This window comes from Choloepus didactylus, chromosome 21 (assembly GCF_015220235.1).
Source record: "Choloepus didactylus isolate mChoDid1 chromosome 21, mChoDid1.pri, whole genome shotgun sequence".
In the NCBI taxonomy this organism is placed as follows: domain Eukaryota; kingdom Metazoa; phylum Chordata; class Mammalia; order Pilosa; family Megalonychidae; genus Choloepus; species Choloepus didactylus.
The window spans coordinates 44,534,155-44,550,991 of NC_051327.1; the positions used below are offsets into that span (position 1 = coordinate 44,534,155).

Genomic DNA, 16,837 nt, shown 5'->3' on the forward strand with positions numbered 1-16,837 from the left:
TGGATTTGTCACGTCCTCTCATCCAGGTCTCACCTCAGGCCGTCGAAGGAGACTGCATGGAGCCGAGCTTTTCTGAAGGCCATCAGAGTAGGGGCGGGGGCCAGTTGTAGCTTCGGGGAACTTTCTTTCCTCAAACAAATGCAGGAAATCCAAGATCTGGTATTTCAGAACTGTCTGGCTAGCTGATTTCTAGCCAGACTGTGTGGAAACAAATTGCTCCAAAGTTGCTTGGCAGTTAAAATCCTGCTTTCTACGCTCTTCCCTTCCACTCTGATAGTGAAAATAAGAGACAACACTATTTAATAATAGTGACTTGTCTTTATCAGGTTTCCACTATATGCCAGACACTTTTTTTCTCTGCATCTGTAAACTCATCTCAGACATTAACTCATCTGATACGTTTTTAAAGAATCAACCAGAGCCCTAGCAATTACAAAAATCTTTAAAATTTCTGCGCCTTGAAGAAATTATGAAAGGGAGAGAGCTAAACAGAAAGGAAGCTGGATAAAGGAAAAAAAGCCACCATCCTGGTTATCTTGGTGAATCCAGGCTGTTTGGGGGTGGACTGAAATATATTCCCCAGCCCCCATTGCACGTGTGATTGAAATAACACTGACATTTGTTTTATACTGTATTGTTCAACCACAGCAAGGCTCACCTCTTGCCTACGTGAGTAACTGAGGGTGTTTTCTTGGTGTGTGCGGGAGGCACGGAGTGGATTTAGATGTGCATGCTCCCATTGCATCCACTGAGTCCCGTAGCTGATGGTAGAAGGACTAGACCCCGAAGTTCACCACCCAAATCAACAAAGGCACCCAAATACTGTTCTGCAGGTGTCCAAGGCCAGCGTGGGATGGGGGAGGGGAGTGTTTGTCACCTGCAAGACTCCCATTGGAATCTCCGGGGTTGTCTTCCAGCTGGGAATGGATTTCCCCAGTTCAGAATGCATCCCTGTCCCCTTCACACCAGGGCATCCACCACCAGTGTCCCCGAGTGGAACAACCTAGAGCCATCCATCCCATCTGGTTGAGTGCTTTAGGATCGTTGAGCCCTGATGCTTCCCTGGCTTGACTGACAGTCAGTCAGTGCATGGCTGCGGCATGCTCCACCCCCCTTCCCCTGCCATCATCCCCAAATCCCCCCAGTCTCCCCACCGGTGTGTCTTGGTGCATGCGTTTGCAGTGTGTGTCTGTCTTCTGCATGCTGGTTGCTTGACTCGAGACTCCAGAAACTGGAGTCTTGGAGTACGTGGCGCACAAGCTTTGGTGGCACGGTAAGGCCCCAGCTACGCGACACACAACAAAGTCCTGCTGGGTCAATAACGCAGAGCTTGGGGGGCTGGAAAATGAGTCCCAGCTTGGAAGAGACCCTCAGGGGTCTCCCATGGCTCCCGGAAGGGTCACACTCAATCTATCTCAGTGTCCTGTAACCAAAGGAAAGTCAGAATTCTTATTTAGGATCCACTCCTGTGTGACCTCAGCCAAGTCACTTAACTTTTCTGGGATGATAGTCTTTTCATCCATAAAATGAAGGTTTTAGACCAGGCCCCTTCTGAATTTTTAGTTACATGTTTAAAGCTTTCCTGAGAAGGACCTTCTGGAATTTCCATTCTAGAAAGGGAATCTTTTTCAGGGGGCACGGGGATCCCAAGTTTGTATCGAAGGAAGTGATTCCTTTCGTTTTCTTTGCAGTAGCAGAGGAAAGCTCATGGCTCTCATAAATTTCCACAAGTCCCAAATACAGGGCCTTCCAGTTGTGGTTGGGATTTTCATGGAGATGACGCTTTCACTTCATCTTTATTTGGGAGCTGCAGAGGAGAAGGACATATGTAAAAATAAAACACATAAAGCAATAGTAGCTCCCTGCTTTGCCCCTTTTGGGAAAGCTCCCCATGATGTCCTCCAGGAGCAAGGAGAGAGCCGGGCCCTCCCTTTTTCCCTCTAGACCCCGTCCCAGCTTCTGCACCTGGACAAAAGATAAGAGAAAGGCAGCAGGGAGCATGAGGAGGAAACCCCCAGACCCAGGGCTCCCCAAAGAGGGCAGGAAGAAGAGCTGAGCCTCAGGGCTGGCCTGCAGCCGCCATGTTGGGGGCGGGATGGGCAGAGCGCAGCTCATTGGCTGTCCCGGCATGACTTACCCTGGTTGGCCCTTTCCCGCCATGATTAATCACTTGACCGCATTTGTGCAAAGGCGCCCCTCGGAGGGGCTGGTGGGCTGTGTACCGGCTCAGCTGCATTTAACCCAATGAATGGAGCTCGGACAACGTGCTTTGAAGCTTTGTTCTGCAGTCGGTTAAAAGGATTCCCAGGGGGGATTGTGCATTCCTTACTTGTCCTTCATAGGAGACTTCAACCAACCTCCCGAGAAAGGAAAAATTACAACTTTTAAAAATCGCACTGAAACAGTCAGCAGGAGGACTGTGGTTGTTTTAGTTTGCAGAAGGCTGCTTGTTAGACATGAGCAACAGCAGGACTACCGTGTACAGTAGGGTAGGGTGGGCACTGCACAAATCCATGGAGTACCATTCACTATGATGCAAAGAGTCCCTGGTGTTGTGCAGTGTGGCAGTCCAGAGTGGCTGTGACATGGTGTAGATGAGAAAAAGTAGCCTTCCTGGGGAACAGATGTCCTAGTTATTGGAGAGCTTGGCCAGGGCCTTTTTCCTGAAATCCTCAAGCAAATCTGAACGTTAGCTTCAGGGTCTCAGAGAGGTGGGCAGTAGGATAGCAGAGAAACTGCAGGTTAGGGGCAGAGTCTTCTGACAACATCTGTCTAGGGTAAAACTGTCTGGGCCTGAGTTGCTTCCTCCAATAACTAGATGTGAATGAATTTTAGGGTGAGCTGGAAAAGCAGCTTCTTCAAGCAAACCCGATTCTGGAGGCTTTTGGCAACGCCAAAACGGTCAAGAATGACAACTCCTCACGATTTGTAAGTAGCAAAGCCGCACAGGTTTTCTGGCAAAGACTCAGATCCCTGGTGTCATCGAATGAGGAGTATAGGTGGGCGGGGAGGGTCCCAGACCTAGGGGATGGATGTGTATGCCACAGTGGCTCTTGGCTCCCCATCATCAGTGAAATCTTGACTTTACAGTCTCGTGAAGGCTCCCGCCACCCCCTCACATGCTCATTCGTTCACTCTTCATTGGGCAAATATTAACTGAGAATCTATGCATGCTAAGTACCCTGTTAGCTGTTTGACATTCATTAATTCAGTCAATAAATATTTATTGAGCAGCTAGTGTGTGGTGGACACATACATACAATACTCATTCAGGTAATCAGCACCTTCTATGTACCAGGCACACACATCCTTCAGTAAATACCTATTAAGCACCTACTGTATACAATCATTCTAGCAGGCATTTTTACATACACCACTCTCTAGTTTTTTCATTTGCTTGGTTAATTTTTACTAAGCACCTACTGTGTGCCAGGCATTGAACTAGGCTCAGAGGATCAGCGGTGAACAATTCAGATGGGGGTCCAGCCTTCATGAAACTTGTGGTCTAGTTGGGGAGCTGGGCATTGCACAAGGCAGGAGGCACCACCTGCCCACATGTGTTTCCCCAGGCCCCAAGGGTCCCCCTTTCTTGGTTGAGCCTGACAGAGGCAGGAGAAAGCAAGAGTTTGATGAAACGTAGACAGAAATTGTTTTGTTATGCATAAGAAGTGGGCCTCCAGAGGAGAGTCAGAAAAATAGTTTGAGAATAATTCTGAGAAAAGACTACAGTGGAGAGGGGGTCTCTGCTTATTTATGGGTGTCTCTCTGAACTGTCATTCACTGAGATGGGGCCCTTGTGAAAAAACTTTATGGGAAACCTCTGCTCTGCTCCTTTACAGATGCTCTCCTGAGTTTCACTGTGTCCTCCATGTTCACACGGTGGTTCTCAATCTTGTTTTACCCCACGTGCATTTTTCATAACAAATAATTATGTAATATCCCCTTTTCTGTCCTAAAATTAACACCATAGGTCATATCACCCTCTGTGCACATCGGATAAACACAAATCAGTATAAGGCCTTTACTGTAATATGAAGAAGAAATAAAGTAAAATAATTATCATAAAAATAATGTGCATTTCAGCATGCCAGAAGACACGAAGCAATAGTCAGACACTTGCATCTATATTCAGAATCACTGTGATTGTAATAGCTACAAATGCACTGATATGGGGGGTAGGGTGGGTGGGGGTTGGCTGGGGCCTGAGGTGCCAAGTGTAGCCTCTCCATTGGGACAGGATTTTCCAAAATAGCAATCAACTCTTAATAAAGCTCTAAGCCCAAAAACACTCTTCTCTAGGGTTACACAAATGTTGCTTTCTTAAATTAGAACAACATTAAAAAAAATTCTCTATGCTTTTATCTAGAAGAGTTGGGTTCTAGAAACTCAGCTAATTATGATCAGGTTTTTTCCTACATGAATGTCAGGTGGGTTGTTGGAAAGCCACGTGGGACATGGACCATGCTAGGTTGTGGGGGTCTCTCCCACTGACTGTGGGGTGCCCAGCATCTTTGGCCCCTGTCCACCGAGTGCCAGTAGCCCCTGGCATTGGGTGACAGCCGGAACAGTCACTCCCCCAGATTTCGAAGATACTGGGGGGGAAGGTAGCTCCTGCTCTGAGACTTAATGCATTTATTTGTTACAATCCATTGCAGAGTTTCTAGACGACCATAAGTGAGAGCAAATTGAAGATTAACCCTGACCCTGAAATGTGCCCTCCACTCGCTAGTGTCCCATGCCCATTTGGAGAGGAGAGAATGAGGAAGGGATGGCACCTGGGTCTCGCTTGTGGCCAGCAGGTTCTCCATTGCAGTAGCAAAGACTGTGGGCATCACAAATCCTCCTGTTCTCTTACATCCTGAGGGAGAAAGTTTGAGGGTTTTGTCAAGGCCTGAGCAAGCCTAGGGGATGTGTCCACCAAACAGACACCTCCTGCCACGGATGTCGCAGTGGAGGGGAAAGGATGTGATCCTTTATTGGCTGCTGAGAAAGGAAATGGGTCAAGGCTGCCAGAACTGGCCCCTGACCTTGAAGTTATGGTCAGCTGAGGCAGAGGGCAGGGGATGTGGGCCACTGCGTCCCAGCTGAGGTACCTTAAGACCACCAGGGCTAGGGGTGTGGTCCAGCCCTGCCCCAGAGCCTCCCAAGCAGGGTCTTCTGGGACAGGGTGACCCCCTGGAGCTGCTGCTCATGCTCACCTGTCCCAAAGAAGAGGTTCAGGCAGCAGCTGGTTGAGGGTGGGCCCGACAGCTGGCAGGGAAGGCAGCCTGCTCCCTGGAAGGACGGGGAGGGGAGGGAGCCCTTCAGCCACTTGGATGAAGAGAAACATGCCTGCAACTTGTGATTCCACCTCTTAGGAGCCATGTCACCTTGGGAGGTCATTCTACCCCCTTTCAGCATCCATTTTCCCACCTTTAAAATGAGGATAGCCATGACCTAGAGTCTTTGCAAGAGCCAAATGCAATCACTTTCGCAGAAGAAATTTTATAAGTCGCTCTGTCGCTGTCAAGGCTGGCTAGCCCCTGCTCAGCAGATGTAGGTTTCTTCTGACAAGCTGACCTGTGAGGCTCGGAATGTTTCCAAGAACCTCTTTTATGTCTGAATGCCCCCCGATGTCTCCCTCCCCACGTGCTTGCAGCGTGGGGATTGAGGGGCAGAGGTTGGGCAGCAGACCCTGAGCTGTGTTTTCCGGTTGGCAGGGCAAATTCATCCGCATCAACTTCGACGTCACTGGTTACATCGTGGGAGCCAACATTGAGACGTGTATCCTTTGGCTTAGCCTGGGTCACATGGGACACCCCCCACCCCTGCTGCCTCCTTCCCAGAGGCTGGGGTGGGGGCAAGACGGGCAAGGAGACTGGCACAAGAGCCACCCCGCTCTCTCCTGACTCTTGGGTTCCTTCTAGAACAAATCTTCACTGGGGTTGTCTTCCCTTAACAGCAGGTGCTGGTGTGTGGTAGACTCCAAGTTCGAATCCCATCTAATCTGGATTTGATCTCTTCCTAGCTGAGTGACCTTGGACCAGTTACTCAACCTCTCTGTGCCTCGGTTACCTCATTGGTGAAATGGGAATGATGATAGAGCTGGCTGCATAGAGTTATTGTGAGGATAAATCAAATGAACTCACATAAAGCCCTTAGAGCAGTGCCAGGGATCGGAGTAAGGACTGGTTATTGTGTGATCTCCATCACTGGTCAGGGCTCCCTTACTGAGCCTCTGAACTTGGGGACTAGGTGTAGGGTTCAGTGATTTATCAACTTCAGAAGAGTCGCAGGCACCCCTTGGGCTCAAGGGCGCAGCGCTCTCCTGCGTGCTCGTGGAGCATCTGCTAGGATTGGCGGGAACCACAGGAGTGTTTTACTTGCACTTGGGTGTCCTGGATAAGAGGGTGGACTGTGGTGTTGCACAGATTTGAGTCCAATCCTCAGAGCTGCTGTATTAGCTGTGAGGCTTTGGGCAAGTCACTTAACCTCTCTGAGCCTCAGTTTCACCATCTGTAAAAAGGAGCCGGCATAGGGGTTTGATGGAATGATGTGTCACAGCCCTTGCCATGGTGCTTGGCCCCAAAGGAGCAGCCGATATGTGGTGGCTATTGTGTTATTATTAACCTTTGTAGTTTTCAGTTTTAATCCACCAATTTTTTTTCCCTGGAAAATCTATATTTATCTACTGATTTTTAAAAAATTTATATTCATCTAGAGAAATACTCATAGCAAATTGGGTCTTCTTAGACCCAAAGGTAAGAACCAGCTCTGTCTGGTCACATCAGAAAGGGCTACCCCCGACAGCTGATCAGAGGGACAAGGGGCCTGGATAAGCTCTTCTCTGTGCCCCCAAGCCACTGGGTCAGATTGTGTCTGCTCCCTGCTCTGTCATGTGGGGTTGTTGAGATGAGTTTCTCTTATCATAACACAGGCTTCTCTGCAATTCCAAAATCCAGAAACCTCTGAAAATTAAAACTCAACCAGTGACAAAACCTGTCCCAAACCAGTAAGAGGCTGTTTGTAGTCTCTCTCCCTTAGGAGAATATTTCTTTGTTTTGCTGCTGGAGTGCTAATGGGCTGTCACAGGTGCACTGGGGGTGTAATACGATACTCGTTACACATGCACCACAGTCTGCCAAAGATCTAGAAAATTTGGAAGCTCCTCTGGCCCAAGGGTCGAGCAAAAGAGATTGTGGAACTGTTATGTTTCCATGATCAATCAACTTTGTGAAGGGGTTGTTGTGTGTTGGGCACCACCTCCTTTAGTCCTGGGGCCCAGCTCCCAGCCATGCCCTGAGCCCCAGCTCAGTTGCAGTGAGCAAGGGTTGGGGATGGGTGAGCAGGTGGCCTGGGGGACCACCCAACCCTCAAGAATCGTGAAACCTTAGGCTACAGGAACAGCTTCCTGTTTGCTTCATGGGCAGCAGGCCCCTGGCTGTCCTCCAGCCCTGACACCCTTGGAGCCCAGACGCCCTGTCCTGGGGCTGTGTAGCCTGCTAACCCAGCAAGGATCCCTGTCCCTTAGCTGGAGGGGGGGGGGGGGGGTGTCTGCTGGCCCTGTGCCAAGTCCACAGCCAACGCCTCTGATCTTGGGCCCCTGCACATCCTTCTGAGCTGCTCGCTTCCTCTGTGCTTGGCATGCCCCAGTCCCTCCCAGTGCAGCTCTCCTTAGATTAATTCGCCATTCTCTTCAGAGATGCCTTTTTGGACAGGGAGCCTGAAGGGTGTGTGGTTCCCTTTTCAACCAGAGAGGTTAGGCAACTGGGTCAAGGTCACTCAGCACCCAGTTCTCCTGAGGCCCAGCGTCTTGGCTGTGATGTTTTTGGCCACCACAGACCTTTGGCTTTGCCACTTCCTCACTGTGTGGCCTTGGGAAATGAAATTACTTCCCTACTGCCAGCCTTAGATTCCCTGTTTTGAAAATGTGGATGATATTGGCATTTGCTTTCTTGAGTAGTTTATGAGGCTTAAATGAGACAATGCATGCCAAGCACTTGGCACTGGGGGTAATAAATGGTGACAGATATAAGGATTTTTACTCCGTAATTTTTAAGGACAGCTCAGTTTGAAGAAGAGCTGGTGATGGCAATTGCAGGCACTTCTCATTGCCAGGCGCCACCATAGCACTTCTTTTTACTCCATTTTTTCTTGGTTTTCTTGTGTCCTCTGTTTCCCACACATATTTCTGGGCCTGGGTCTTTCCAATGAGCCTCTCCTGGGTTCTAGAGGCTTCCCCTCTGGCAGCTTATGCTGTAGGAATGGGGAGTGTTCTGGTTTGCTAATGATGCCTTTTTGCAAAACACCAGAACTGGATCAGCTTTTATAGAGGGGGTTTATTTGGTTAAACAGGTACAGTCTTAAGGCCATAAAGTGTCCAAGGTAAGTCATCAACAATCAGGTACCTTCAATGGAGGATGGCCAATGGCATCCAGACAACCTCTGTTAGCTGGGAAGGCACGTGGCTGGCATCTGCTCCAAGTTTTGGTTTTGAAATGGCTTTCTCCCAGGACTTTCCTCTCTCAGCGCCTGTGCATTCTTCAAAGTGTCCCTCTTGGCTGTAGCAAGCTCAGTCCTTCTGTCTGAGCTTATATAGCGCTCTAGTGAACTAATCAAGGCCCATGCTGAATGAGTGGGGCCACACTTCCATGGAAATTATCCAATCAGAGTTATCACCTACAGTTGGGTGGGGCGCATCTCCAGGGAAACACTCAAAGTATTATAATCTAATCAACACTAATACTTCTGCCCACACAAGATTGCATCCAAGATAATGGCGTTTTAGGGGGACATAATACATTCAAACTGGCACAGGGAGGAAAGTTAGGGTCCCACAAGAGGAACACCCACGGCATTCCCAGAATCCTTAACTCCTCCCAAACCAGATCTGCTAGAAAAGTCTCGAGCAATTCGCCAAGCCAGAGACGAGAGGACATTCCACATGTTTTACTACCTGATTGCCGGCGCCAAAGATAAAATGAAAAGTAAGTGGCTAGCAATGACAAGCAATGCGGAGGCTTCCGCCTTCCTTTTCATCATGATTCTGGGTTAAATGATTGGCTGTTAACACAGATTCTGAGATCCTGCTGGAGAAAGAAAGAATCCATGGGTGGCAGCTGCTCAAGTCCTCATCTTCTTCCAGCAGGCGAGTGTGGCTGTCGGTCAGTCATTCTCTTTTACTGAGCACCTACTATGAGGCAGGTGAAATCTGTGCCTTCAAGGAAGGGGGAAGGACAAGTACCATATTTGCCAGTTTATAAAATTTGCAAGTAGCATTCCAATTTTATAGGAAATTAGGGAGAGGGAGGCATTCATCACACGTGTTCTTTACTCAGCACTTTTGACAGTGATCTTGAAGTGGATTTATAGAGCAGAGGTCAACAGATCTTTTTCTTTAAAGGGCCAAATAAATATTTTAGGCATTGCAGGTCTCTGTTGCAACTACTTAATGTTGCCATTGCCCCTCAAAAGCAGCCACGGGCAACACATAAATGAATGGGGGAAGCTGTGTCCCAAAAACACTTTATTTACAAAAACAGGAGGCAGGTTATGGTTTGGCAACCCCTGTTGTCATGATATTTTTTTCTTGTGAACATAATATAGTATATATATCAGATTCCAGTAGGAAATTATATACTCTGGACATGCAGTAATAATCCACTAACTCAAAAGAATTTAAAAGTCACAAAGCTAATGAAGGAATATGTTAGTGAATATACGTACATAGTAGGGTCATTCTAGTAATAATTTTAAATCTCAGATGTTATGAGAACAACACAGATTTTTCTTCCATCCGTTTTGTGGCTTGGGGTTTGTTATTTGGGTTAAGAAAATGACCAAAAGGGACAAGTTGAGTGTGCTTCTTTGCTGCAATGGGGTGTAGTGCAGGGCTCTGCCACTAGGGGGTGGCACCATCCATTTTTTTGACCTCCTTGAAGCTTGGCCTTCCGGAGGATAGGGTATGAGGCGGAGCAATTTTGGCTAAAGGTGGGAATGCTGGATGATTGTCATATGCTGGCAAATATGGTAAACTAGCAGTTACTGTGCAGGATACTATGGGGCAGCCCAGTGAGAAATGTTTTCCTTCCTCCTCCCTTTATTTGGCACCAATAGGTTTGGTTGGTTGGTGACTTGGGTTCCGTTTGGTGTTCTGCCTCGGGTATTTCATTGTGTGTTCACTGTGTAGCTCCAGAAATTGGACAAGGAAAAGATTAAACGTCTTAACTGTTCTGGGCCATTTGGATTCTTAATGATAGATCTGAGGTGGGGTTAGGCTGTTAGAGAACTGAGTAGACAGACAGACGTCCATATCCTGGAAAATGAAGTCTTGGCAAAGACCCAGTTCTCATGACTTTCGTTAGTCGTTTCAGTTAATACAAAGGCTTGAGTTAACTGGGGTCTGGGGTCAGTTTAACCTTGAGTTGATCAAGCCGCTTCCAAGTGACTTGACCCATAAAGGACCTTTGTAAAAAAAGAAAAGGAAAGAAAAGAAGTATCTCGCTGACTCCCCTCCAAAAATATGATCTGATCCAGCCTAATTAAATGTTGGTCTGGGATAGGATGCTTGATGTTTTGGAGGATATGATAAAAGCAAATAGTATAAAAAATGAAAGAAAAGAAAAGCAGTTATAAAGTCTTGGGGAAGAGGGGAGCTGAGCAGCAGCAACAACAAAAAAAGAAATATAACCACAGAATATGACTTCACAGAGAACAATGTTTAATAGGATATAATCATATAAACAAGGAATTGGCAAACGTTTTCTGGAAAGGACCAGATAATAAATACTTAGACTGTGTGTGCCATATGGTTTCTGTTGCAACTACTCAACTCTGCCATTGTAGTGTGAAGGCAACTAAAGAAAATAGGCAAAGTGAGAGGGTCTGTGTTCCAGTAAAACCTTGTTTACAAAAACAGTTAATCCCTGATATTAAACCTTGTCTATTGATTCAACTAAAAATAATTGGAGGAGAGAGAAGGTGGTAGAAGAGAGCTAAATCTTCATCCATCATAGCAGGAAGTCATAGATAATATCTAAATTTCCAGAAATAGCAGGTAAGTCCAGCATATAGAGAGATGGCAGTAGCTACCAGAAGAAACAGCTAAAAGAGATAAAATCAGTCATTATAGAGTAGGGTGGGAGTTGGAGAAAAGGTGGGAGGAAGGAATATTGTTTTTCACTATAAACCTTTTTGTAGTAATTGATTTTTTTAAAATCACATGCATGTATGAGTTTGATAAAAAATTAATAAACAGATGAATAAAGATTGCTATAACTCTTCAGACAGTTTTGTTCCTAAAGGCAGGGTGCCTTTGGATAATTGAGATAAAGGCACCCCTTCCTCCAAGTAGATGTGACCCAGGTCAGGGTTTTGCTGAACTGAGGCTGGATTTTGGCTGCTAAAATTTTGGCTGGGTCAGTGCACAACCTGCACCACTGTATGAGGCAGCCTGAGCTTGGTAATCTATGTAATGATGAGGGAGGAGGGTTTCAAACCACCCATGTACTTTTGGGAAAGGGAAATAAATGATGATGGCCCAGATCCTTTACCAGGACACTGTCTCATGTTGAAAGTGGATGTATGGCCCCCGGACCACCACCCCCTCTTTCTCTCCTTCTAGATGATTTGCTTTTGGAGGGCTTCAACAACTACACATTCCTCTCCAACGGTTTCGTGCCCATCCCGGCTGCACAGGATGATGATATGTTCCAGGAAACCTTGGAGGCCATGGCGATCATGGGCTTCAGTGACGAGGAGCAGCTGTGTAAGTCTTCACACCTGGAGTCTGAGGGTTGGCGAGAATCACTAGATCTGTGTATCTAACTGGAATCAGTTAGGGACTTTTCTCTGCTTAGGACAGATTTCTGCTCTCTCAATTCCCTACCTACTCCAAAAAAGGAAAATGAATATTAGTCCAGGTGGATTTATTGGTGTTTTAGTAAAGTGACTGTATAAGTTAGGGCTCTTTCAGTTATAAATTATCCAAACCAGCTTAAGCAAAAAGAAAAACAATTTGCTAACAGAGCCGAAAAGTTCAGAGATACTGCCTTTGGGCACAGCATGATTGAGGGGCTCAAAAGATATCTCCAGAACCTGGTTTCTGTCCCTCTATCTCTCAGTGGCATTGTCTTTAGCTAGGCTACCATTTCTTAGTAGCAAAATGGCTGCAGTGGCTCCAGCCCTTACATCCACCTGGTTTAAGTTCAGCAAAAAAAGAGCAACATGGTTTCTCTCATTAAGCCCCTCAGTGATGTCTCATTGACTCTGATTGGTCAATCTAGGGTGATGTGCACAGTGCTGTGCTACATTGTAGCCAGGGGAGTAGGCAGCTCTGGGTAGCTTAGACGGTGTCTCTGTTCCATTCTTGGGCTGGAAGTAGAGATGTGGAACATGTGGGCAGAGGTGATTCCCCACAAAACAGGACAGGGGAAGGGAAGTGATTGAGGCACTGGGTTTCCCTGGACTCTTCTTGAAAAGGCAGGTCTGGGATAGGCCAATAGTGACCAATATCATCAACCAAAGGTGAAGAAAGACGTTTGATCCAGAGAACAGGATGTCTCAAAGAGATATTCATGATCTTGGCCCAGTGCTTTGAGAAACCCTTTTCCTTCTGGGTTGGACGTGCCCCATTGTTCAAGGTTAAACTCTTTTGGGAGCACTATGGCAAGACTATGGAAAATTTTCCTTTCTTCCCACGCCCATGCCCCCTTGGAGCCCCAGAATAGCTCCAATGTTGCCAAGATACAGCACATAGGGAGGGCAGCTTGTCCCAAGATAACTTAGGGCCCAGAAAAAAAAGTCTCTATGGTTCAGTTGACAAATGGATGGTCTTTGTGGGTTTTGGCCAGGGTCCCACATCAGAATCCAATTCTAACAGCATCCCTGCCCGAGTCACGTGGGCTCTCCAAGAATGATGCATTTTACTTGGGACATGGTTCAGTTTTCCTTCTGATCTTTGCCTAAAACAAACAAAAAAAACGCAATTAAGAACTTGATGTATGCCAGGTGTTTGCTAGTTACTTTAAAAAATATGGCATGATGTTCAGTGCAGTTTTGTTTAAATAATGAGAAACTGGAACAAACTAAAATGATGACCAATAGAGGATTTATTAAATTATTGTTTATCCTTTTTTATTTTAAAATTACTTTATCAAATAAAAAATAACTTTTCCAACAAAATAAGGCAAAACAATGGGAAAAACAAATATCCCGGAATAACTTCATTCCTTGTCTGTTGTCTCTCTTTATAAAATAAAACTATGGGGCCATTTGAATTATATTTTAGAAAAAAATGGACCCATGGAAAATTCTCATAATATATTTAAAGACAAGACATCAGGCAATATGCCAAGGACTTTAATGCATTATTTAATATCATAACAATCCTTGAGGTAGCCATTGCCTATTTGCAGATGCGGAGACTGAGGCACAGAGAAGCATAGGAACTTGCCCAAGGTCACACAGCTTGTTGCTGATAGAGCTGAGACGCGCTCTCGGGTTTTGTGGATCCCTGAGCCCTTTGCAGTGATTCTCTGTGCTTTGTTTTTACCTATGGGAAGGTGGTTTTCTAAAATCTGCAGTTATGAAAACCAAGGCTAGCTGAGCTACGTGTGTTCTAAAATGTGGACTCATGTCACTGGGCTACAAATGACATAAGAATCCCACCATGAAACCTTGTTCCTTTCTCCACTTGCCTTCAGTACTTCTCGATGCCTTTCAAAGAGACAGTGGTAGTTGGCGCATAGTAGGTCTTCTGCTCCTCTATGGCACTTGTTAACCTTCCTTCTAACCACAGAAGAGCAGATCCCAGGCCCAGCACCTTGAGCAGACCCCAGAATCTTGCCAGACTTTGATAATAGAGTTTGTTTTCTTTGCATTTATTTTTATATTTGCCATCTATTTATGTGACATCAATTTTTCATTTAGAAGAGAGAAGGGAAGTTTTCTGTTACAATAAATGTAAGGGAAGAGAAGTGAGTATATTTAAAGAAAAGGGCTAAGTAAATAACGGAGCAGATGGTGTACAGATAGAGCCATGGAGTGCAAATGACCGATGCCCTTGAGACCAGGACATAGACCAGTAAGTACACCAGGCAGGTTATAAATCCAGGACTCTGTGCCAAAACCCTCCATAAAGAGGCCAAAGAAGGGGGTGAGTCAGGGCCTGGACCCCGGATCTCTATGAGATCCAATTGACCAGGAGAGGCCAGGATTTCCCCTGCCATGTTGGGTTCTGTTTGTGTACATGGATAGCTGCACAGTCATCAAAGTCCAAGAGAAACAGTCCAGAGGGAACTCAGAGTCTGTCAGTCCAGCCCCTTCCTGATTCCTGAGGCTCAGAAAGGGAAAGGGACTCACCCCGGGTCACACAGAGAGCTGGCAGTAGCATAGGACAGCAATAATAGTGTCAAAGGCAAATTGGAGTCAAGTTTTCAGATAACAGCATTTTATTCAGGACACCAAACGTTTTGCTGCAGCAAGGAGGCTGGATCACTTGCAAAGATGGAAGCATCTTCAAGCTTCTGTGGATGGCAAGCAATTTTTATAGACATGAAAGGAAGTTAGCATGAGTCCTATTGATCAGACAGGGTTGTCTGTCTTATAGGGGCAGTTTTCAGGTAGGCAGGTTTTATTTTGCATTGGGTTAAATGTAACTAACTAGAGTCTTGATTGGGTATCTGGGTCGGCCACCTTGATGGGGATTTCAAATTTCAGAAGATTTCAAGAGGAGACTCAAGAGGGAGTTCAAAGAGGAAGTTTTGTTGTTGTCGTTTTGTTTTGTTTTAGCTCTGAGTGGTCCCATCCCCTGGGATTTCTCTATATAATTATATCAGTTTTCCCCATTTTTGGCCATTCCTCAAGTTGAGAAGTCTTGACTAGAGATGTTTGTCTTTCAATCACCACTAGAAGTATCTCATGTTTCATTGCTGATTTCATGGGTTGGTTGAAGTTTGAGATTTTTGTCATGCCGTTTGCACTGGTTTTGTATCTTTAGTTGTATTATTTGTCGAGTTAGTAGCTGCATAGTAGCATTTAAGAGTTGAGAGAGAAGACAACAAATGAGGGATTTTATGATTATTGTGATTATGAAGATAAAAGTGCCCCTGTTAGGATGGATATCTCTGAGCCAAGATCCCTGTTCCAGTTTGCTAGTGCTGCCCCTTATGCAAAACACCAGAAACGGATTGGATTTTATAAAGGGGGTTTATTTGGCTACAAAGTTACAGTATTGAGGCTATAAAAGTGTCCAAGCTATGGCGTCAACAAGCATACCTTCACCATACCAACGGTGTCTGGAAAACCTCCGTTAGCTAGGAAGGCACATGGCTGGCATCTGCTGGTCTCAGGTTATGTTCCAGCTGCTCTTTCAGCTCCTGTGCATTCTTCAAGTGTCCCTGTTGGCTACAGCTCCTCTCCAAAATTGTCACTCTTAGTTGCTCTGAGGTCCCTCTGTTTTGTGAGCTCTTTTTATACAACTCCAGTGAACTAATCAAGACCCACCCTGAATGCGTGGGGCCACATTTCCATGGAAACATTCAACACAAGAGGTCACACCCTAATCAAAGGTGTCACTCACAGTTGTGTGGGTCACATCTCCATGGAAACAATCAATCAGAAGCTTCCAACCTAATCAACACTAATGTGACTGCCCCACAAGATTGCATTAAAGAATATGGCATTTTCTGGGAGACATAATATATACAAACCAGCAAGGTCTCCGTGACCCTGGAAGCCAACCCAAAAGAGACTCAGACCAATCAGATTCGGGACGTGTGGCGGCTGATTTGGTAGCTTCTCTAGCAGAGACTTCCGCTGCTATTACCTCTTGATAAATTTCTTTTTGATTGTCATTTACAAATACACAGTGCTGGTGCACACACGCCTCCTTGGAATGCCAGAATATAATCGAATGCCAATTGATTTTGTAGAGTCATTTTGCAAAATTCTGATACCACATCAGCTGGTGAGCTGATGACCTGAGCTAGGTGGAACATAGATTTTCCTAACTCTAAAGCTACCTTTTCTAATACCAACTGTGATCTTACGGTATATTTTCTAACACAGGAGTAGCTGTGCCACTGACAAGGGGAATAATACCAATAATAGAACACCTAGTGAATTCCATGATTCATTTAGAGCTGTCCCTCCTCTGGCAATAATATGGAAAGAGATGCTAAGAGCTTTCAGGTTGCTAATTTTCCCTTTTGGAAGTTTATCATAAATAGCCATTTGGGGCATAGAGTAAGCTATGTAACAGGAACCAACCCAAGTTACGGATACTACTTTATATGCCTTGTGTCCACATACAAAATAATGTCCTGAAGAATATAATGAGGGTATCTATTGCCCTAAAAGAATGGGATGTTGGCTTGTAGAGCTATTTGAGTATAAATTCCAAAAGGAAGATCATAACCTTTATCATCTTGTTGTTATCTGACATCTTGATTCCACTTAACCAACAATTTCCTTTGCCTGACCCTTTAGCCACCAGAAATTTGTGCCTCGAGTGGAATGAGTTCTTATGTTATTAAAACCTTGGGGTGCTTGGAGTGAAATGATGTCTCTAAAGGGAGTCTAACCACTAGAGTATGTTCTTGTCTCATGAAAGCAAAAGGAGCTTTGCCATATAGAAACTGAACATGTACTATGCCCTACAGGGTAGCCATTGTTATCTGTCTGGCTTCTGGTAAAATAGCACATTCCTTAGGTTAAAGAGGCCAAATCATAATCCCAGTCTCAGGGACTCTTAAGGTGCAGCTGAGAATCGTTCCAAAAAGGAGAGAGATCTGATTGTGTATACCTGATGTTTCCTGTCGGGGCCACGTCTACAAGTGTAAGAGGGAAGATTTTTGGA

The 16,837-nt window shown here is 45.7% G+C and overlaps 1 protein-coding gene across 4 annotated transcripts in view; it reads left to right on the top strand.

The window, feature by feature from the left end:
- The window catches only part of MYH11 (myosin heavy chain 11), a 145,060-nt gene that overhangs the window by 83,069 nt on the left and 45,154 nt on the right, over positions 1 to 16,837 (top strand). For 2 of the 4 annotated variants that reach the window (XM_037814262.1, XM_037814264.1), the window contains exons 6-10: positions 649 to 669; positions 2,836 to 2,928; positions 5,700 to 5,763; positions 8,868 to 8,966; positions 11,603 to 11,746. In XM_037814262.1, the coding sequence (XP_037670190.1) occupies positions 649 to 669; positions 2,836 to 2,928; positions 5,700 to 5,763; positions 8,868 to 8,966; positions 11,603 to 11,746 (421 nt within the window). The remainder of the gene's footprint in view (positions 1 to 648; positions 670 to 2,835; positions 2,929 to 5,699; positions 5,764 to 8,867; positions 8,967 to 11,602; positions 11,747 to 16,837) is intronic. The other 2 variants (XM_037814263.1, XM_037814265.1) reach the window with 1 other exon arrangement.